This window comes from Neolamprologus brichardi, chromosome 12 (assembly GCF_056152115.1).
Source record: "Neolamprologus brichardi isolate AB-2024 chromosome 12, ASM5615211v1, whole genome shotgun sequence".
In the NCBI taxonomy this organism is placed as follows: domain Eukaryota; kingdom Metazoa; phylum Chordata; class Actinopteri; order Cichliformes; family Cichlidae; genus Neolamprologus; species Neolamprologus brichardi.
In genome coordinates this window covers 32,252,802-32,275,325 of record NC_142115.1, presented here as the reverse complement: position 1 = coordinate 32,275,325, position 22,524 = coordinate 32,252,802, and the positions used below count along the sequence as shown (strand labels likewise).

Below are 22,524 nucleotides of genomic sequence, written 5' to 3'. Positions count from 1 at the left end.
GCTATGCTATGTTGTGATTAGACTACGACGGCCCGTCAGGATGAAAGCAGGATGAAATCCCAGCTGTGACAGGAACCAGGGCCGGTGTCTTTTGTCCTCTGTGTGCTGCTGTGATGAAATGAGTCATGCTAGATACGTTTATAAAAATGTACATAATTGAAACTGATGAGTCTAATGTGTTGTTAGAGGGAGAATTCACTAACTTTGAAGCAGAGTTGAGTTCAGACATTTAGCATGAACCAAACTGCTCTGGTGAGTTTGTATTGATGCACATTCATTTTAGTGCTGTGCCTTGTTATACCTCAGCAACATGTTAGAATAACTGCTGTGATGTTTATAGTCAAAGGAAGAAGCTATGGTGCAGACCCTTAGTACCATCATCACTTTTCTGCCCCTTATCTGGTTACATAAACAAATTTTAAAAATATGAATAAAGTATAAAAAGTGTCACAAAGACTATGGCTCAGGGCAGACTGACTAAACAAATACTTTGTTTGCTTCTCCAACATGTCAGCAGGTCTGTGCTCAGGACTGAAAAACAAGATTCAGTCTGCAAAGAGGATAAATAAAGTTTTATTAGTTTTTAATTAATAATCTACCTTCTTGCTATATTAATTATCTTACTGACTTTAAATCTCCAAACGCATAACAAATGATGTATTTAGAGCCAAAGTTTATGGAAATACTAAAGAAAAAAATGTTTTATTTGTGTATTTGCAGTTTTTAGAGATGAACTGAGAAAAGTGTTTTTGCTTTACTTATTGAGTAACGGCACAACTAACATGTAATGAGTCATATATAATAAAAATGTGAGAAAGTGGAAATAAAATGTTGGAAAAACATTTTTACCAGAGAAGAAAATATGAACTTTGTCTTGTGAGTAAATATAATATACAAATAAATACCAATATTATAAAGTTGGACCTTCATCAAACATCTCTGCAGCTTTAAATTTACTGTTAAACAACATAAGTTAGAGTTTATAAAGATGCAGATCAGGTGTGAGAATGTAAACTTTATCCATGATTACATTTGATTTCTGCCTGGTAATGTTTCACACTGAGGATCAGACCAAAGTGAGAATCAGTGACTCCATCAAAACAAACTGCACAAGTCTTCTCTAATATGCAGTTTAAGAGAGTTGAGGTTAAATGTGAATGCAGGTCTGAAAATAAAAATAAAAATTTTAAATGTAGTTGCTTAAAATAAACTGAATTTTATAAAATCTGATTATGATTATTTCAAGAAAACAGCTTCAGCACAACAAGAATATTTACAAACCAACAGAAGCAAATAATCTTTTATTCTAAGGAGTCAGTTAAATATAAAAAGAACAATGAAAGTGAGTTTCCATGTTAAATAAAACTAAACTAATGACTGAATGTGTCTAAAAAGCTGATTTTCAGTCAAACACAACAACAACAGAATCACTGAATTTGATTTTTTTCACTTCACAGACACATTTTGTGATTTTCAATAATCAAAGAAACCAGTTAAAGAATAACATTGAAGTTTCAAAATCAAATTTAAAACCTGATTATAAATCATCAGAAGATCCAGAAATCATTCAAACATTAAGCGACGTCTGCTGCTGATTGCAGTTAAAAATAACACAAGAAAGACGATTTTTAATCAAATCAATCTTAGTTACACTGATGAGACAGTTTCAGAACTTAGAAGTCGTTTCTTTGAATTTGGAAAACTTTAAAGTAGATGTGTTACTATAAAATGTTATTTAACTGAAAACAAGATGCTGACAATCAGGAAAATTAAGATCTTGTAGCTTTAAAGTTGACTCTTGCTGATGTGACACAAGTTTAATCATTAATCCTTCTTTTAAAAAGTGTCACAGTTTACTGTTCACACTCAACAACTTTGAAAAGGAAAGAAATCATCATTCAGATTTTAAAATTATCAAAATATTTACATGAACAACATCAGAAACAGTCTGAAAATATTAATTTAAAAGAAACAAGAATATAAAAAGCAAAAGTTTTTTTTACAAAAACTCGAGTGGCTCACAAGATTTTCAGTTGAAAAAGTTTCTTTGGTTTTCAATGAAACCAAGGAAGGATCACAGGATCTGTGATCCACGGGATCTCTGAAAGTCTCTGAACACACATGGCAGCTCAGGAAATTTTCAATGATTGCAAGTTTCTCAGTCATTTCCACTGATTTTCAGATATTTTAGTTTAGTTTATAGGTGAACTCACCAAAACAAAGTCCTTTTCAGTTATAATCCACTCATGGTCAGTTCGTCAGTTCAGATCCCAGCATACAAACGTATCTGCGTTGTGATAAAGAAGTAAGTTTTATTTTCTCTGTAATGGGTGAAACTGATAGTAATGAACCTATCATTTGACTCAGTCCCCACTAGATGTCGCCATTTCTTTGTTATAGATGTCAAAGGAAAATTCCATGCTAAAGAAGAACCATGTGAAATTGAGGTGAAATTTTAAGTGTGACTATATAAATTATGCTACGACTTTGTCTAAACTGATATATATATTCAATCATTTTTAGCTCCTATTCTCAGAGGTCCATTGTTTTTCTGTTAACTGCTTGTAAACCCGAAAAAAAAAACAACTAACAAAAATCTAATATGAATTACATTTTCTTTTCTATGCATAATGTGTCTCTGTTGTAAAAATATATTTAAAATATAGCATTGAATTTAATCGTGTAATGTAATGGTAAATAGCCTGTATTTGTATAGCGCTTTACTAGTCCCTAAGGACCCCAAAGCACTTTACACAACCAGTCATCCACACATTCGTGATGGCAAGCTACATTGTAGCCACAGCCACCCTGGGGCGCACTGACAGAGGCGAGGCTTTCGGACACTGGCGCCACCAGGCCCTCTGACCACCACCAGTAGGCAACGGGTGAAGTGTCTTGCCCAAGGACACAACGACCGAGACTGTCCAAGCCGGGGCTCGAACCGGCAACCTTCCGATTGCAAGGCAACCTCCCAACTCTTGAGCCACGATCGCCCCGTGTGTGTATTAGAAAACCTTTTTTTTTTTTTTCCGTGTAACCTGTATCTTTTAATTATTTTGATGTTTCTTTAGTTTACATGAATCTGACCCAGGAATGAATCATAACTGGTGGTGTAAGAAAAAAAAGCATGAGCATCATAAAATCCTAGTAAATCACAGCATTCACCACCTGTTTAATAATGGATTGGATTTATATAGCGCTTTTCAAGGCACCCAAAGCGCTTTACAATGCCACTATTCATTCACTCTCACATCACTAACCTGAGTTCTTCTACTCTTTTTCTTCAGCTTCAGATGGTCACCGTCTGTAAGACCTACTTTATCAGAGGCACTTCAACGAGTGAATGAGCGTCAGCAAGGGTGCAGTTATTCAAAGGGATGGTGAGTCTTTGTGTCAGTGAGTCATCTACTAATTAGAGAGTCAGTAGTTCAATCCTGTCTCCTCCTCCTGCAAGATACTGAACACTGATTTTACCCTGATGACTGTGTGAGTGTGTGTGCATGTTAGGATAAAAGTGCACAGGCATAGAGTGTGAATGGGTAAGTGAGGCTTGTAGTAAAATGTACTTAAAATGTGCAAATATAATACAAAAGTATCATGTAAGTACCAGTCCATTTACAAAATAAAGCACAATCACACACTGGTGGCAGATTGATGGTTCTAATGTAACTACACAATAACTTAAGTGTCAAATCAAACAGACAATCCAGTCAGAGACATCAGCAGTTCATCAGTGTAAAGAAGAACCAGTTTCCATTCATATTATTGATCAGGGCTGCACAGTTAGGACTGAAATGGCACTGATGTCATTTAACATAATAGATCAGGAATCTACATGATTGATTGTGCAGCCCTTCATTAGTGTAGCGGTATGTATAAGTCTCTATTGTAGCCCTGTGATGTTTGGCAGATATTACCCAAAATCTGTGGCTGTAACTGCAGCCATCACAATAGGAAACAATCATGTGCAACCATGCAGCTGCACTGCTTTTTAAAGTTGAGCTGCATGTGACGATAAAAGGAACAGACACAGAAACCACATCCTGAAGAATGAACAATAAATGGACCTTCCCATAGATATTAATAAAATTCTATTCTATTCTACATCAGCGACCTGTAAGGGAAATATGTGTCCAGGAGAGAAGCCAGCACCAACTGAGTCAGATCAAAAATGATCACAATCAAATTATCCCCCCCATCCCTTAAACTTATGTCCTGTTTCTACACGGACTGATCTGCTGCTCAGTGTCCATCGCTCCCTCCTTTTAAATCCTGTTCATCAGTTTTTAATTCAGATGTGTCAGTGAACACAATCTAAATAAATCTAAATAAAACCAGGTTGAAGGCTTTTTACTAAAATTTAAAATAATTAATTGTTGTCTGCCAACAACTGCTCACACTGTCAAGGCAATACACCAGACAATTACATCCACGCTCTTTGGTTCTGTCCACCAGTGCAGAAGTTTTGGCACGAGATATGTGAAGACTTATCAAAGTGTCTGAAATGTAAAATTCCAACCTCCCCTTTAGTATGCTTGTTGGGAAATTTGGATGATGTCACTACAGAAACTAATACAGTCCACATGGTTTTTACTGCCCTATGCATCGCCAAGAAAACAGTCCTCATGAACTGGAAAAATAAAAATAATCTTAATTCTAGCCAATATAGAAACTATCTAATAGATCACATTAGTCTCGATATAGCCTCTGCCACCACATTAGATCAATCCCTCTGGGCTCCTTTAATCGGCTCCATCACCTAGCGGGGGTAGGGGGTCGTGGTTTGGTCCCGCCTTGGCTATTGTGGTTGATGTGGAGGTTGGGATGGGCTTAGGGCACCTGGAGGACCCCTAGAGACGTTATCCCTGGAGGGCTTAACCCGGGGGTTGTGTTCATAACCTGGTTAGTGGCTCTGGTCGCTCTCAGAGGTTGTTCTCCTCGTGGCTGCGTGCAGCGGGGCTGGAGGATGGTCTGTGCAAACGGACGTAGGTTACTGGCCTGGTGGCCTGGCTGCCCCTGAGTGGATCCGGGGCAGGCGTGGGGGTTTGGGGTTCAGGGGTGCTTCGCCTCCGTGCTGGGGCTCTGGCTGGGCCTTGGGGGCTTCGGTCCTCGTCGGTGTGTCGCCGAGGTTGTGGGCGGGTGGGTGCACGGGGGCTCAGCCCTGGCGAAGGGGGCCTCTTGTGCATCGGCCCAACCGGGGGGCTCTTCAACTGGCAGGGAGGTTGTTCCATCCTTGCAGGAGTCCACTCTGCAGGTGGGGGAGAGACATAGGAGAGGTGGAGAATAAACTTAACCTGGGTGTCTGTTGTCTTGTGTAGTCTGGGAGATGATTGAATGTTGGGGTGGGTACAGTTTCCTCTGCGGTGGGGTAGGGTGGGCTGCCCCGGGTCCTGTGGGGCTTGGCGGTGCTGCTGCCGTAGGCCCCAGTCTGGATGGGCCTGGGCTCCCTTGCCTTGGTGGATACCAGAGGACGGGGGTGCCTACTAGCCCTAGGGAGGGGCATCCTCCCCTCCCTTCTTTTCCTCCCCATCCCCGGCTACCTCCCTCTTCCCGCTCCACCACACCCACCCACACAGGTAGGGCCTTGGGGTGGGCACGTTAACGGCGTCCAGTAGACGGTCTGTGTATTCAAACCTACCTCTGGCGCCGGTGCCCACCTCTCAATTTTAAATCCATGTAGACATTGAGGGTTCTCGGGAGGGGCCGTGCTAACACCTGCTGCTCTCTGGCAGCAGCACCATGCTCTCCCTTGTTTTAAATACACTTTAGAGCAACACGCAGCAACACTACACTTGAGCGGGAGGAGGAGGGTATGGGGTCTTAACACACCCCCGTTCTCTACTAGCCATCGGGGCGGGGGGGCTGGGAAGAGATGCTGGCTGTCCGATTGGCCTCCCTGCTGCTGCGGAGCCTGGGGCGGTCTGCTTGCCTCCACCCTGGAGGGAAGGGTAACATCTCTTGGGTCTGGGTGCCGTTTCCCCCTCTGGGGGCGAGGATACCTGGACCCGGGGTATAGAGTATGTTTGGGGAGTGTGATTGTGTGTACATGTCCATTTACGTTTATTCCTATGTTGGGTGAGTGCTGAGTGTTTGTATATGTGTGCATGAGGGTGGGAATGTATGTCTGTGTCTGTGTGTGCCTGTTTGTCTGTGTCTATATGTCAGGTCGGGTCTTAGACTCCACCTCTCTGGGAACTCCCAGGCCCTCCAAAGTGTGGAGGCCTATCTCCCCTCACCACACTCCCTGCCGGTGACTGATGCCCTCAGGGGTCGGTGCATTGTTGGTTCTTGGTGTCTGGGGCTGGGCGCTCAGGTATGTACCAGGTTGCTCGGTCAGGCCTCTTCCGGGGCGCGGAGGGCCCTCGGGCCTCCAGCCTCTGTGCCTGTGGCTCGGTTCACTCTGGCACAGCTGGCTGCCGGCGAAGCCGGCGGGCACGCCGGTGCAGCCCCCTCTAGCTTCTGCCCGGTGGCTACTGGGTGACCCCTCGTCTGGGGATCCTCAGCACTTCCCATGAAGGTGGCACGGATGCCACTCCGGTGGTCCTCCTTGGGCTCTTGCACTCTGGGGCCTCTGGATGTCTGGGGCCTGGATCTCCTCCATGCCTGCTTCATGCCCTGGGGGACAGGGCTATGGCTGTCTACATCCTCTTGCAGACCATTACAAGGGGAAACCATTTGAATACAAGCGCGCCGATCCACACAGGTGTGCACACGGGTGTTCAATGTTCGTAGACTTAAATCACACCTTTCTTGGCTGCTACTTCAAAGCACATTGTGCGCTGTCTGTCCTGCGTGCTGCACAACAACATTCAATATTTAGTATTTACTGCTGTTTACACTTAGCTAGATTAATGCGATGGTGTTGTTTAGTATGTTGTTTTGTTTTGTTTTTTTTGCTTGTTTTCTATTCTTTTTCTCTCAACAGGTGATCCCGGAGATATTTTTTTTCCCCCTTTCTCACTGTCCCTCTCCCCTTCTGTTTTTCTTTTCATTCCTCTTTCTTTCTCCCTTTCCTATCCCTCACTCATGTCTGTCCCGTCTGTAACAACTGAAAATAAAATAAAATAAATAATAAAAACAAAGGTCGATCAAATGGAACAATACGGCAATGCCATGATGATCCATTTGGCTAAATAAATCCATTGGGTATCCTTGTTGGTCTTCAGACAACATTTCCAACGGCTAAAGAACCAAATGGGACAGGCAAAAAAAAAAAAAAAAAATTTGTCTGAAAGTAATATTGAAGGGTATATGGATTCCCAAGGGCTGGAGTGGGGAACCTTTTTTCTTTGCCAAGGTCTTTAATCTTGAAAACTGCATGACACACTGGCAGACAGAAAAGACCATTCGGTGAAAGTATCAATTCTGGGGATCTGGAACCTCAAACACTGGTTATTCTTTGCGTATCTCCTGTGTTTTTCACCACTGGTTTGTACATACGTACATAAAGACATTACTATGACATCCACTTCAAATTGGCCTACACAATGATGCTATAATACATGATATTGAGACACACAATTTTAATCTGATATGACATTCTTAGCAAATTTAAAGCAAATAGAACAAAGCACAAATATATTAAATTTGATCTTTTTTATTATTAATTTTTATTTTCTTTTGTTTAGTGGTTTGGTGCTGTTTCTCAACTCAAAATGTCCTGTTGTAATTGGACATTTTGAGTTAGGAAACAACACCAAACCCCAACAACACTTCCCTCATGGTGCTTTATATTGTAAGGTGAAGACCCTACAATAATGCACCAAAACTCCAACCCCCTAGAGCAAGCACTTTGGCGACAGTGGGAAAGAAAAACTCACTTTTAAAAGAGAGAAACCTGCGGCAGAACCAGGCTCTGGGATGGGGTGGCCATCTGCCTCGGCCAGTTGGTGATGAGGGAAGGAAGTTGGGAAGAGAAGAGTGGTTATTTTTTAACCACTCTGGTTTTAAAAGTAAATTTAGATTGCCCAATGTAAATGCATATTTTAAGCCAGTTTCAGAGTTTTGTCACATAATCACATGCACGTTTCAGTTCAATTTTAGCGTGCACATGAGAAAGCCCTAACGATGACATTTTGGCTCCTCGGTTTGGCATGTGTTTTGAAGGTTTTGACGATTACTTCGTCAACCACTGGGTTGTTTGACTTCATTAAGAAGACTGGAGAAGGCCACCTGTCATGGAGTTCGTTGTACACCGTCAGGCTGAGCTGTTCAATGTTCTCTAAGGACATTTTGTAGGATTTGGACAAGATTTTGTTCCAGATCTTATTGGAAAGCCTCTGCATAATGAAATCTGATGTTCCTGGATGCCATGTCGCTGTCTCATTTTCTCGACTCATAGCGTGCATTACCAGATCTTTAGTGAAATTTTTCACCACTTCTTTGTACTCTTCCCTGTTTTTAGAGACACTGAGTACTCGTCTTGGTAAAGCCAACAGGTGTTTGGTGAAGGTTGGGACTGTGATATTATCAAGTTGTTCCCTCAGATTAAAAATCAGATCTTTTTCCTTGCAGTTGTGTGTTTGGCACAGATCCTTGAGAATGGCCTTGTGTATCTTTTTCAGCCTTTTTGGGGATAGGTCCAAATGTTTCAGCTGAATTTCAGGCCAGATTCTCTCAATCAGGCGATCGCTGATGCAGTCAGGAGTCAGGCGCTCTGTGAAGAGCTTGTATTTAGAAGAGACTTTTTCTATGGCCTGTGAAACCACCAACTGAATAACTCTGTGAACACACAACTTTTCCCCCATGTTCAGTGTTTTCGTGTTGACTCCGCCCTTCTCAGCGCTCTGATTCACCTCCTGCATTTCTAATGAGGAGGACTCTGGGGTTGCCGTGTCTTCTATCTCCGTCTTAGCCTCCGCTAATTCTTTTCTCTGCGTGTCCAGTTTGTTCTGCATTTCTTTTGTGTCCTTCACCAGTTTCTGATCTTCCAGGACTTTCTCTTTTTCTTCCTCCAGATTTTCTGTCTGTGTTTTCGTGTTGACTCCGCTCTTCTCAGCGCTCTGATTCACCTCCTGCATTTCTAATGAGGAGGACTCTGGAGTTGCCGTGTCTTCTATCTCCGTCTTAGCCTCCGCTAATTCTTTTCTCTGCGTGTCCAGTTTGTTCTGCATTTCTTTTGTGTCCTTCACCAGTTTCTGATCTTCCAGGACTTTCTCTTTTTCTACCTCCAAATTTTCTGTCTGTGTTTTCGTGTTGACTCCGCTCTTCTCGGCGCTCTGATTCACCTCCTGCATTTCTAATGAGGAGGACTCTGGGGTTGCCGTGTCTTTTGTCTCCGTCTTAGCTTCCGCTAATTCTTTTCTCTGCGTGTCCAGTTTGTTCTGCATTTCTTTTGTGTCCTTCACCAGTTTCTGGTCTTCCAGGACTTTCTCTTTTTCTTCCTCCAGATTTTCTGTCTGTGTTTTCTGATTCCACTGAGTTTCTTTCAGAGGGGCCTCGTGTTTCTGAATCTTTGCGAGCTCGGCAGACAGACCGTCCTTCTCCTGTTTCAGGATCAGGATTTCACTGTCCCTCTGCCTGAGCTGCTCTTTCAGACGGTTCATCTCAAGGTCAAAGATACTGGTCTTTTCCTGATCTGAACAAGTCTGTTCCTCTGTTTCTTCTCCAGCTTGGATCCCATATTGTTCCAGCTTGGTATGCATCAGTGAAATTTGGGCCAACAGCTGTTTGACTTGCTGTCTGGCTGTCTTTGAATCCTCTTTTAAAAGTTGATTTTCCGACAGAGTGTTTCGAAAGGCTTTCCTAACCTGAGTAAGTTTGTCCAGAACACTTTTTGGCAGAGTGCACATAATTTTTTCTTCCTTGCCTTTCTGAAGCTGTGCAAGCTCGGCAGACAGACTGTCCTTGTCCTGTTTGAGGATCAGGATTTCGCTGTCCCTCTGCTGAAGCTGCTCTTCCAGACGGTTCATCTCAAGGTCAAAGATGCTGGTCTTTTCCTGATCTGAACAAGCCTGAGCCCCTTTTTCGTTAGTGGTGCTCCTCATTTGCACTTTGCGTGACACTGACTCATCAGTGAGTTCTCCAGCTTGGATCTCATATTGGTCCAGCTTGGCACGCATCAGTGAAATTTGGGCCATCAGCTGTTTGATTAGCTGTCTAGCTTCCTTTGTATCCTCTTTTAAAAGCTGATATTCAGACAGAGTGTTTTGGAAGGCTTTCCTAACCTTAATGAGGTCATCCAGTGTACTTTTTGGCAGAGTGCACATAAATTGTGGTTTTCCTTTCTGGTTGCTCATTTTTGACATTTAAAACAAAGCTGCAGTGTTACAATAAATCAGATATTCAGATTTGACTGAGGGTAGCAGAACAAAAGTTCATCTAGTGAATCGCTCGTGACTGTAGGTAAGAAACGTGCTTGTCTAGTGTGCAGTTTCAGCTGGCTGTTTAAGGACTTGAGTTGACTGTGACGTCATGGCCTGATTCTCTTGCCTTTCATGTTTGAAACAGGCCCCGCCCACAATAACGTTCGCTATTGGTGAATTGACGATAGGTCCCGCCCACAAAGAACAGGCTGTCAGATTTTCTGACGTCATGGCCCCATTCTCTTGCCTTTCATGTTTGAAACAGGCCCCGCCCTCCACAACGTTCCATATTGGCTCATTGAAAATAGATCCCGCCCACAAAGAACAGGCTGCCAGAGTTTTACAATTAAATTCATATTTAGAAATAATAAAATAGAAATTATTTAAAAATATATTCATTTAAATTTATTATGATTCATCCCTCTTCATTTACCCAAAAAACATTTTCATCACTTACTCAAAAGCCCTTCTCTGTGGTAGAAAACCTTTATTTTCCACGCTCACTTCACTTCCATCCGCCTCTATCAGGTCTTTTTGCCCACTCCGAGATTATTGCCTGTGCCCCTGTTGATTACTTATAATAAGGTAGGAAGGAGAGTATTTCAAACCAGCAGGTGACCTGATCTATTAATGTTTTCGACACACAGTTTACTTCTAACTGCGCGATTTTTAACAATGAAAAAATGATATCTTCATTTTCTTTGTTATATATTGAAATAAGTTGAACTCTCTTGTGTTTAGAAAAACATGCAAATTTTTAAATCAACCTTAAAACCAACCACATTGATAAAAGCTATTTGCTATTTTAATAACGTTTAATTGCCACTGTATGAGCTTATCTTGTGTTAGATCCTTAAGAGAGAGACCTGCAGCTGCCTCCTTCCTTTGGCTCCTTGTTTGTCTTTATCTGAGCATCACTTTTGCCTCCACTATGAAGCCCCTCGTAGCAACATTTAACTTTCAAGGCAGATAAAAAAAAGTCTCAGTTTTGAGTGTAATCAGCTCTTAGTTATTCTGACCTCACCATAGCGCCATCTGTTCAACACGACGTCTGTGTGCAGACTCATGACCAAGGAATTAATTGTGGATTTTAGGAATACCGGGAAACCTTTTACCCCTTTGACACTCAAGAGGGTCAACGTGGACATTGTGGAGGACTATAAATATCTCGGAGTACACATAAACAATAAATTTGACTCGGTCAAAAACACCACTGCACTTTACAGGAAGGGCCAGTGTCGTCTCTATTTTCTGAGGCGGCTGAGGTCCTTCAACATCTATCGGGCAATGCTCAGAACTTTCTATGAGTCTGTTGTGGCCAGAGCTATCCTCTATGCTGTTGGATGCTGGGGCAGCAGGTTGAGCATTGCTGATGCCAACAGACTCAATAAACTGATCCACAAGGCCAGTAATGTTGTGGGTATGGAGCTTGACTCTCTTAAGGCGGTGTCAGAGAGGCGAATGTTGTCCAAGATAAAGACAATGTTGGACAATACCTTCCACCCACTCCATGACATGCTGGCTAGCCACAGGAGCACGTTCAGTGAGAGACTGAGATTACCAAAAAGCGCCACTGAACGACTCAGGAAATCATTCCTTCCTGTGGCCATCTCCCTGTACAACTCCTCCATCTAACACACTGTAAACACTGCAATAGTTACATCCTTTTGCACATGCTCCTTCCTGCTTGGTAATGTTGCTGTCTATTTTCTGGATATTTATTTATAATCGCATCTGTCAACCCTGGATATTTATTATTTGCTGATTTTTATATATTGTGCTATTCCTTATATCTTGACATATTGTATTTCTAATCATCTATTCTGTTTTTGTTTTGGGGTTTTTTTTGTTTCTGTTTTTCTTATTGTCACTGTACGAGAGCAACTGTAACCCACATCATTTCCCTAAGGATCAATAAAATATTCTGATTCTGATTGATTCTGATGTCACAGGTATTAAAACACATGAGAGAGATGCTGGTTCATCACAGCCATAAATATGTCAAAAATGAAGATGTGTTCAGGTACCAGATTTAGTGCTATATGAGGTATTTTAATCAAAAAGGCTGTGAGACAGTGTTTGGATCCACGTTTTTCCATGTTGTCTGCGAATATCAAACGTGAGGCTCAGTGTTTGTTGTTAAACTTTAACCTTACCTATTCCCTGCAATAAAAAAAACACATTTGTTAAAAGTTCTGTTTGTTATAACAGTAAGAATAAGCTTACCTAGTTAAGCCTACACTGAAAAAATGGGAATTGGCAGGCTTTTGAATTTGCACAAATGAATTTTGTTAATGCTACGCAAGCCTTTCATGTTTCTCTTATTTACATGATTAAATAAAGTACCATTTACTTGATTATAAACAATACTGAGACTACTCATTTTTTTGCATTGATTTAAAGTGACTAAATTATAATAATAAAACCATTGTAATCATGTTTGACCACAACCGGAAATGATGCAATATATTCAAAGACAACAACTAAATATGATTGGATAATAAGACCTAGAGTCTTATCCAATAAGACAACAACATAATTTAAGGAGAGCGCAATTGACCGCCAGATTCTGGAAGACTGTCCAGTCACATGCAACCTTTGGCACTGAGTCAGGCATACTGAGAAGGTAAGTAATTTAAATACATTTGTTTTAGTTGGGTACGTTTTCACAGAATTGTTGTAGTGCATGCTATATGAAAAGTAATCTGTAATGCATCTACATGTTGTTTTTACAGTGCTAGCTAAAGTTGGTATTAGCTTTGTGGCTAAAACTGAAAAATAGTATCAAATTGCAGCTGTTGTCGGTCAGATATGGAATTTATGCATGTGACAGAGAGCACTGACGTTTTTGGTGGCTTAGCAAGTTAAAACGTCACTGAGAGAGCGCAATAGTGTTTGTGTTACTCATGCTAATTATGGCTACAGTGGCTAATTAGTCCGGCTGTAACCGTTGGAGTTTAAGAAGCTGGGAGCCCCACAGTGCCATACCCTAATTCTTGCTGCTGACACGCACTCAAGTTATAATAAGGATCCTGCCACCTTAGACGTGGGTTTAAGAACCTGTGCCCATAAATGCCAAATCATTTTTCCATTTAGTCATTGTTTTAGGTGAAGTGTCACTTATTTGACTATTCTATTGGTCAAGCCCAAATAATACAGCAGATATCTACAAGGAGATAAGTTTGTTCAACAGAGTATGTCTTATTAAGTGATGTATTGTGAATTTTCCAACATCGTCCTAACAAAAATTAGGACCCTTCTCTCTCTCTCCCCCCCCCCCCCCCCCCCCTTTTTTTTTTTTCCTACTTTGTGTAGAACATATGTGAGCTGCTTCTTAAAACATTATGTATAAATGAGAGAAAGATTGGTACTTTAAAGAAACCATTGATGCTCTTCTGGACTGGAATACCTTTTTTCAATTAAAATTAATGTTTTTTGTGATGGTGGAATTTTTACCTTTATCATTACAGAAGTCAAAACATCAGATGATGATCGCTTACCATCTAAACTCCCCATCTCTTGGCAATTCTGAATTAGAGAGCTCAGCTGTATCGGCCTTTCTTGTGGATTTAAAGAGTTAAAGACTTAAAGAGGAGATAGCTTAAGTCATTGGGTACATATTCCCTGACATTCTAGATGTCGACCTTGGACAGTGTGTGACATAAAGAGTATAACTTATAGAAAGGGAATGGTACTGGCCCAAAGGGCAGCAGGTGGATTGCCAGAACACTGAAAAACCATATCTGCATTGTATCACAGCATATTCTACATTGTGAGAGAGCTTGGTGGCTGGTACAGAGAGCACGACAGAGCTTTTGAGCTCAGCCCAGTATCATCAAGAATATTCACTCTCATTTCACTCTTGATACTTATCCATTGGTTGACTATGAGATTGGATCAGTCCACATTGTGACTTTAAAAAGGCATATAGAAATAAAAGGTGTTCATATAAGTGTAATAGGTTCAGTCGCATGTATTTCATTAGATAAATTCTTCTTTTTTTATGTCTGATCTTTATAACTTTGACTATTGGGTATGGATAGCTTTATGAAAACTAAACTGAAATGATTCTTTCTGAATATGTAATTCTTTTTTGCCTACAGAGTCCTATGGTCCTAAAGAAGTTTTGGCTGACGGAACCTGTCAAAGGCTCACTCTCTAATGGAGCGCCTGAATCAACTAAGGATCTCATCGTTGAAGTCAAGAGACAGTGTTGTCTTCAGGGCAGACTTCAGTTTATGGATTCCTTGTTTGGGAATGAGTTTCTTAACCTCACCTCAATTTCAGAAGTAGCAGACAAAGGGACTCTTAAAGCTATTGACATGCCAAAGCCCACCACATGGACATAAAAAAAGAGTAACAGAGTTGGTGAAACTCAAGATGGAAAAGACTTTTTCATACAGAAGACATGAAGATGTTCGTGATGCACCAATGGTTTCATGGCAAGATGGCCTGCTCCATTTGATTTCCATGAGGTAAGGTTTGCCTCATACACGGTGTTTTTGTGGTATTAGCCTAAAATGGGTTAAGGCACAGTTGTTATTTGACAGCCCATTTCTTCAGCATGAGTGATTGTGGCCTTCTTCCAGGTATTAAACCTTTGAAGCTCATTCCTCTGTGCTCATGTTTTCAGATCAACGCTGAGTTTAAGAGAATTGCCACCATCCCCCCTCAGACAAAGTTCGTGGCTCAGCTGGCTCTCCACTTGGACAACCTGGTGAAGTTGGTCAACAGAAGAGGAGAGCTTGGACTAATACTGAAAAGAATTGTGGCATAAATGGATAATGTAAGTGATAAAGCCTGAATTTCAAATGTTTTCCCTTGATAAATTCTCGCATATTGTATTTTTACATCTGCTTGTTTTTTTAACCTTCACTTTGTCAACTTATTATTAATTGCCATTAAACCTATTATTAATTTGTGTGCTTTTACTTTAAAAACATTCATGTAAAGTACACTATTAAAACTTAAATGAAGGACAAGGGCTGAATGAAGATGCTAATTACATACATTTCATTTCAGTGTGAAGATGTTGATGCTGCGTCTGTCAAGGGAGTGTGTATCTACATGAAGACGCTGGCATGCTTATCCGGGAGTTTGTGGTATGTACTTGTGTTTTTTTGGGGTTTTTTTTTTTTTTTTTTGGTGTTTTTTTTTTTTTTTCGGACTTTCCACAGTGTGTCATATTACTTACTTGGCATGAAATGACTAACATGGCTTTTTTTTTTTTTTTTTTTTACAGGGCATGGAAGAACGTGCCATCAGTGAGACTGTTGAAGACACCACTGTTCGAATTTATCTTCTTAAAGAGCAAGCTTCAGCAGATGAACAAGAGTTGTCCTCGCAGGCATCAGGGTGGCGAAGAATTTGGATAATGTAGCATTTGCTGTGATAATGCTATTTGGAGTCATGTATGCATTAAACCTTGCCTACCCTGCTGACCTTCGCTACAACTTTGACGTTTTCCAGAAGGTTTTCATGGAACTGGATGGAGCTAAACTCTCTAAAGTTCTTGCTTTCAAAAACCATCTGTTTCATTGAGAAGTCAAAGACTGCACTTCTGCAATTCTTTGCAGTTTTTCATTTTGTGTTCAGTAACGTTATACTGCTTATGTTTTTATTGCTTTCCCCTCATGTGACTGCAATGCAGGATGATTTTTTCCTTTTGGTATCATGTTGTAAGAAATTTTTACTGATGATTTTTAGCAATATGTTCTAAGTCAACCTTAATGTCCTGCTTACATGTTTAAAATGAAGATTAAAATTCATGTAGGTGTTTGGTATTAGTTATGTAACAATGTCATTTAAGGCTCAACTTAGTTGAAATCTTGTACAGGTAAATACTTGTATAGAAGCTGAAACTGTTGTCAAATAATACACAAGTTATATTTGTGTAAATATGTTTATTCATAAAAGCGTGTTGCTTTTTTTTAGGTAGTCTTAATTTAGTTTACATTTTCAATTGTGTAATTAATACAAATGTTATATGTAAGAGATGACAGGATCATCTATAAGCACTTTCTTTTATTTGCTGCTAAGGTCAGTTTTTTGTGAAGTATTTGCAAATATATTCTCAAACTAACTTTTTCTTTTAGTTATTTCTGCAGGCTATCTTTAAAAATGTGTTAACAAGTTTATATGGATGTGATTTTTGACTTGTTCATGGCAGAATTGCTGCTTTCACTGCTGTTACAGTTTAATAAAGGTGAATTGTTCAGTAGCACTCAGTCTTTGCCTTTTTTGTCAATAATGATCAGTTAATATTTCAATTGAAAAAATTAAGTAGGATTTAAAGCCATAAGTTGTGTTGCAGGAACATAATTGCAATGTGTTTACATTACATAATATCATTGCGTACCACTGGCAAATAAAAATAAGTTGGTGTTAAATATTAAAATATATTGACATTATGCAATACATTGATATTATGATAACAGATTAATATTAGTACATCAAACATGATTTTTTTTTAAGTAATCTGATGTAAATAAAATACTTTGATTTGACAAGCATTAATTACTTGAGGGAAAGTGGAAAATTAAGTCAATCATACTTATTCATATTATGTGGGACCGATGTACACAATAAAATCAAGTAAATTGAAAGAACTTTTTTTTTCAGTGTACAGTGAGTTTTGTAAATCGTGCATCTGACATATGCGCTCCATACAATAATAATTAAAAAGACTGAAACTAATAAAAAAAACCTAAATGGCCTGCATTTGTATAGCACTTTTCTAGTCCCTAAAGACCCCAAAGCGCTTCACACTACATTCAGTCATTCACCCATTCACACACACATTCACACACACATTCACACACTGGTGATTGCAAGCTACATTGTAGCCACAGCTGCCCTGGGGCGCACTAACAGAGGCGAGGCTGGCGCCACCGGGCCCTCTGACCACCACCAGTAGGCAACGGGTGAAGTGTCTTAGTTAGATAAACTAACTAACTGCAGTAATACACATAAACTACATGCAGTGTTGTCCTCTTGATTTGAACATGAACTCTTCTGCCTTTCTGTCTTTTAGTTAAAGCATCATTAAACTCTGAACTTCTGCTGTCTTCTATCTCCAGTCTTCACAGGGTGTCTTTCCAAACTCACTCCAGCATTTCTCTTCTTTTTCTACTTTCCTTTTTGTCTCTTATTGCCACTTTGGATTTCTTCTGTATAATAATATTAATCCTTAAATTCTCTGATTCTTCAGAGTTTCGCTTTATTCTCTTAGGTGATGCACGTGTTTCTCTAACTTCAACAAGATGTGTTAATGTGTTACCAATAAAAGGACAGTTTGAATACAGTAAGTATTAAACAATAAAAATTAAGAGATCAAATTTCCTTCGATGTTTATACACAAATCAAAACGCAGCCAGACTTTGATATTTTTTATTGACAGAAAATAATCCAGGTAATCAGTGAACTCGTGTTTCCGACATTTTCATCATATTTGCTCTGCAGGTGAAAAACAGGAAATCCACAGTTAACGAGACTAAATCCTGAATGTGCTGATGTGATCTGGAATATGAAGTGGGAGTTCACAGAAACACACTGGAACAAACAGCAGCTCCAACTGTACAAATGTTCAACAATTATGAAATAAATGTTTCGGGTCAGTCAGTAGCAAAGAAAACAGTGTCTGTATCTGACAAAGCAATTTACACAGAACTTAGGAACAATCTAAAAAGAAAGAATTAACTTTAGTTTGTATGAATACAACTGAATAAATGTCAGACAGTCAACATTATTCTGCAATGACACATTTTAAAGAAAAACATGGCTGAATTATTATGACAACCTACACAGTTTGGTTTATTTTGCAACGTAATGGAGAACATGCTATAAGAAACACATTTAAATGAAACAAATCACTTAAATGAATCACTGACAGTTAAGTATTAAAAGCAGACATTAGGATTATTTATGAGTCAAGTCTATTTATCATTTTGAAACCATTAAAACACAAATTGTCACGATGCTGTTATTAGCTGATATGGATCTAAATAACTGATGAAGGAAAGGAAAGTGACATTTATCAGTGCTTGTTCATCAATGTCTGACACATGGAAGTATGTTCAACTTCGCACTGTTTAAATGTTTAAAAACTGTTTCATGAACACCCAATGACTTGAAACTGCTATATATTTGTCAAAAAAGGAAAAAATCAACCAAAAAAAGAAGAAATAAATATAAAGTTTTAAGGACCTTCAAACTGAATTTGAAAGAAAACAAAACAAAAATTACTTTTATCATTTAACTTTACTGTGTTTTGAAAATGATTTTTATCACATTGTATAAAATGCTTCAGATACTAATCTTTCTTTCTGCAATTTCTCACATAAATGAAAACAGGAGTTGCCTAAATTGAAAAACAAACAACCACAAAACAAGCTGTAACTAAAAGGATGAGACAAGAGAAGAAAAGTTCACAGAGACCTCGTTGCAGTTTTCAGAGAAATCTCAGTCTGACAGATTTTGATATCAGAGGTTTTGGCGTCTCCTGCCTCTCCAATACCAAAATATGGGAAGAGTTTCTCAGTGAAAGTGTCTCTGTGAGTGCAGATGTGAGTCATGTCTTCAGGGTCATAGAAGGACACCTCCCCCCTGTCATAGTCCAGCTGGACTCTGATCCTCTGGAGACTCTTCTTCACTGTCACAGTCTGACCAACACCATTAGTATACTTTCCACTTTTATGCCTTAAACACCAGATTCCATATTGAGGTGAAGACAAAACCTCTCCCTTCCTGTCAACTGACTCTTTACTTAAACCTATAACCCAGACAGGATGGTCTCCCACCTCCACCTCCCAGCTGTGTTTCCCTGAGCTGAAGCCCTCAGAGCCAAAAACAGTGACACTATAAGTGTTTCTCTCTGGATTATTAGGAAGCTGCTGCTTTCTGTCTCCATTCCTCACACTGGTCAGATCATCAGACAGATAGAGACGGCGACTTGCAGTGTTTGGGTCCAGAATGACAGGACTGAAGTGGACATTCTCCTTCATCTTCTCCCACACTCTGAAGGACAGGTTGCCCAGGTGTTTGGCCACATCTATCAGTGCTCCTGAGACCAGCTGTGGATCTGACACTGAGCTCTGGGCTCTGGCTCTGCTCTGAGTGTCTTTATAACTGCTGAGGAATGGCACGCTGTGTTTCTGCAGCTCTCCTTCAACAGCAGAGATGCTGTCTGACAGAGAGGAGATCTGCTCCTCAATCATCTTCATCTCTCTGCTGATAGTCCTCCCCTTCTGCTCCTCTTCCTCCCTCAGAGCTGCCAGTCTGGACTCCTCTTCCTCTTTCAGGAACTGCTGGAGCTTCTTGAACTCTGCTCTGATCTGCCTCTCTGTGGACAACAGCTGCTTCTTGGAGTGTTGAATCATTTCATTGTATGTTTCCTCCACTTGTTTGTATTTGTTCCTCTTGTCCTGCAGAGACTTTAAGTCAGATTTCAGCTGCTCCTTCAGGTCACTGACTGCTTCTTCTACAGGAACCACTTTGTGACTCTGGTGGAGAGAAAACTCACACACAGGACACACAGCTCTCTGCTCGTCCACACAGAACAGTTTAGGCTCTTCCTCATGTTTACTGCACACCACTGTTAATTTCTTCTCTCCCTTTTCTGTCTCAGATGATCCAGATTTCTGTCTCCCAGCAAATGAATCAGCAAATTCTTTCAGAGCAAAGTTCACACGAGGAAGATCCTTTGAAGATTTTCTTTTACAAATGGGACAGTTTTTGTTTTTAGTTTGTTCCCAGAATTTCTGCAGGCAGCTTGAACAGAAGCTGTGGCTGCAGCTCAGAGACACAGGATCTCTGAAAGTCTCTGAACACACATGGCAGCTCAGGTAATTTTCAACAAGTCCGAGTTTCTCAGCCATTTGATCGTTAAGTATTTTTAACTCACCAAATTAGTGTCTCTTGAACTTTCTGATTAAAATCCTCCAAACGTGTGTTCTTAGCAGAGATCTGACTCCCTGTAATGGCGTCTCAGCTCAGTTTAAAAGTGTCGAAATTTACTTTCATTTTCACGAATCACAGTCACGTGGTAAACTGAAATGTGCATATAATATTTGTATTCGCTAGAGGGCGCTGTCACAGTAATTCAGACAGTTTCCAGGTTGTGCTTCACAAACAGATATTTCAATAAGGAGAAGGAACTGAAGATGATTTATTATATAAGAATTCAGCTATGCTATGTTGTGATTAGACTACGACGGCCCGTCAGGATGAAAGCAGGATGAAATCCCAGCTGTGACAGGAACCAGGGCCGGTGTCTTTTGTCCTCTGTGTGCTGCTGTGATGAAATGAGTCATGCTAGATACGTTTATAAAAATGTACATAATTGAAACTGATGAGTCTAATGTGTTGTTTGCGGGAGAATTCACTAACTTTGAAGCAGAGCTGAGTTCAGACACTTAGCATGAACCAAACTGCTCTGGTGAGTTTGTATTGATGCACATTCATTTTAGTGCTGTGCCTTGTTATACCTCAGCAAAGTGTTAGAATAACTGCTGTGATGTTTATAGTCAAAGGAAGAAGCTATGGTGCAGACCCTTAGTACCATCATCACTTTTCTGCCCCTTATCTGGTTACATAAACAAATTTAAAAAATATGAATAAAGTATAAAAAGTGTCACAAAGACTATGGCTCAGGGCAGACTGACTAAACAAATACTTTGTTTGCTTCTCCAACATGTCAGCAGGTCTGTGCTCAGGACTGAAAAACAAGATTCAGTCTGCAAAGAGGAGAAATAAAGTTTTATTAGTTTTTAATTAATAATCTACCTTCTTGCTCTCTTAATAATCTTACTGAGTTTAAATCTCCAAACGCATAACAAATGATGTATTTAGAGCCAAAGTTTATGGAAATACTAAAGAAAAAAATGTTTTATTTGTGTATTTGCAGTTTTTAGAGATGAACTGACAAAAGTGTTTTTGCTTTACTTATTGAGTAACGGCATAACTAACATGTAATGAGTCACATATAATAAAAATGTGAGAAAGTGGAAATAAAATGTTGGAAAAACATTTTTACCAGAGAAGAAAATATGAACTTTGTCTTGTGAGTAAATATAATATACAAATAAACACCAATATTATAAAGTTGGACCTTCATCAAACATCTCTGCAGCTTTAAATTTACTGTTAAACAACATAAGTTAGAGTTTATAAAGATGCAGATCAGGTGTGAGAATGTAAACTTTATCCATGATTACATTTGATTTCTGCCTGGTAATGATTCACACTGAGGATCAGACCAAAGTGAGAATCAGTGACTCCATCTAAACAAACTGCACAAGTCTTCTCTGATATGCAGTTTAAGAGAGTTGAGGTTAAATGTGAATGCAGGTCTGAAAATAAAAATAAAAATTTTAAATATAGTTGCTTAAAATAAACTGAATTTTATCAAATCTGATTATGATTATTTCAAGAAAACAGCTTCAGCACAACAAGAATATTTACAAACCAACAGAAGCAAATAATCTTTTATTCTAAGGAGTCAGTTAAATATAAAAAGAACAATGAAAGTGAGTTTCCATGTTAAATAAAACGAAACTAATGACTGAATGTGTCTAAAAAGCTGATTTTCAGTCAAACACAACAACATTTAAATATGTAAAAACAATGAAACTAAAAAGTTTCAATCGCCTCAGCCGATCAATTAGAAAAAGTAAAAGTCCAATAAAGATCTATTAAAATCCAAAAGCTGGCAGCGTCCTCACACGTCCTCTCCACTACCTCGCTCCTGTGAGCCCCAATGGGCAGAGCTCTTAACTGTACTTGACACGCGTGACTAGTATCTCGCCGTCCAACGATGTATGATGCGATACTATCGCGTCACCTCTTCACTCTTCGCCGATGGTGTTTATTTCCGTTTTCGTCTCCAGTTGGACCGCCGCCAGGCACTCTTATTGGTCTGTTTGTGGCGCGAATGCGAACTGTGATTTGTCAAACGCGCAATCCTTCCAGGGCATGAACTCTCACAGGTGTGTGATAGGGGAGGTGAGGAGTCTCCCGGAAACAAGTTAACAAATGTCACAATAAAAGCATGCAATAAAACTGCAAGAGTACCACCCTACACATTATTAAAAGATTATAAATAATAAAATACAGCTACACATGCAAAATAAGACGACATTTAAAACACCACTCTTTCCCAGGATGACAAAATGATATTTACTTTTAAAGGCCTGCGGTTTTAGGCTGAAGTCAGCGTTTTCTT

At 39.8% G+C, this 22,524-nt stretch overlaps 2 protein-coding genes and 1 pseudogene across 2 annotated transcripts; 1 reads left to right on the top strand and 2 right to left on the bottom strand.

Annotated features, from left to right (window-relative positions):
- Positions 1-7,721: 7,721 nt before the first annotated feature.
- On the bottom strand, positions 7,722-10,393 carry LOC148100303 (uncharacterized). Its single transcript, XM_087849388.1, has 2 exons — positions 9,348-10,393; positions 7,722-9,155 (listed from the first exon to the last, which is right to left on the bottom strand). The coding sequence occupies exons 1-2, from the start codon at positions 10,245-10,247 to the stop codon at positions 8,040-8,042; spliced, it is 2,016 nt and encodes a 671-aa protein (XP_087705514.1). The 5' UTR covers positions 10,248-10,393; the 3' UTR covers positions 7,722-8,039.
- Positions 10,394-14,413: 4,020 nt separating this feature from the next.
- Positions 14,414-15,956, top strand: LOC148100302 (uncharacterized; annotated as a pseudogene).
- A 2,763-nt stretch (positions 15,957-18,719) lies between these two features.
- LOC148100301 (nuclear factor 7, brain-like) lies at positions 18,720-20,287 on the bottom strand. Its single transcript, XM_087849373.1, has one exon. The coding sequence runs from the start codon at positions 20,177-20,179 to the stop codon at positions 18,731-18,733; it is 1,449 nt and encodes a 482-aa protein (XP_087705499.1). The 5' UTR covers positions 20,180-20,287; the 3' UTR covers positions 18,720-18,730.
- Positions 20,288-22,524: the final 2,237 nt, after the last annotated feature.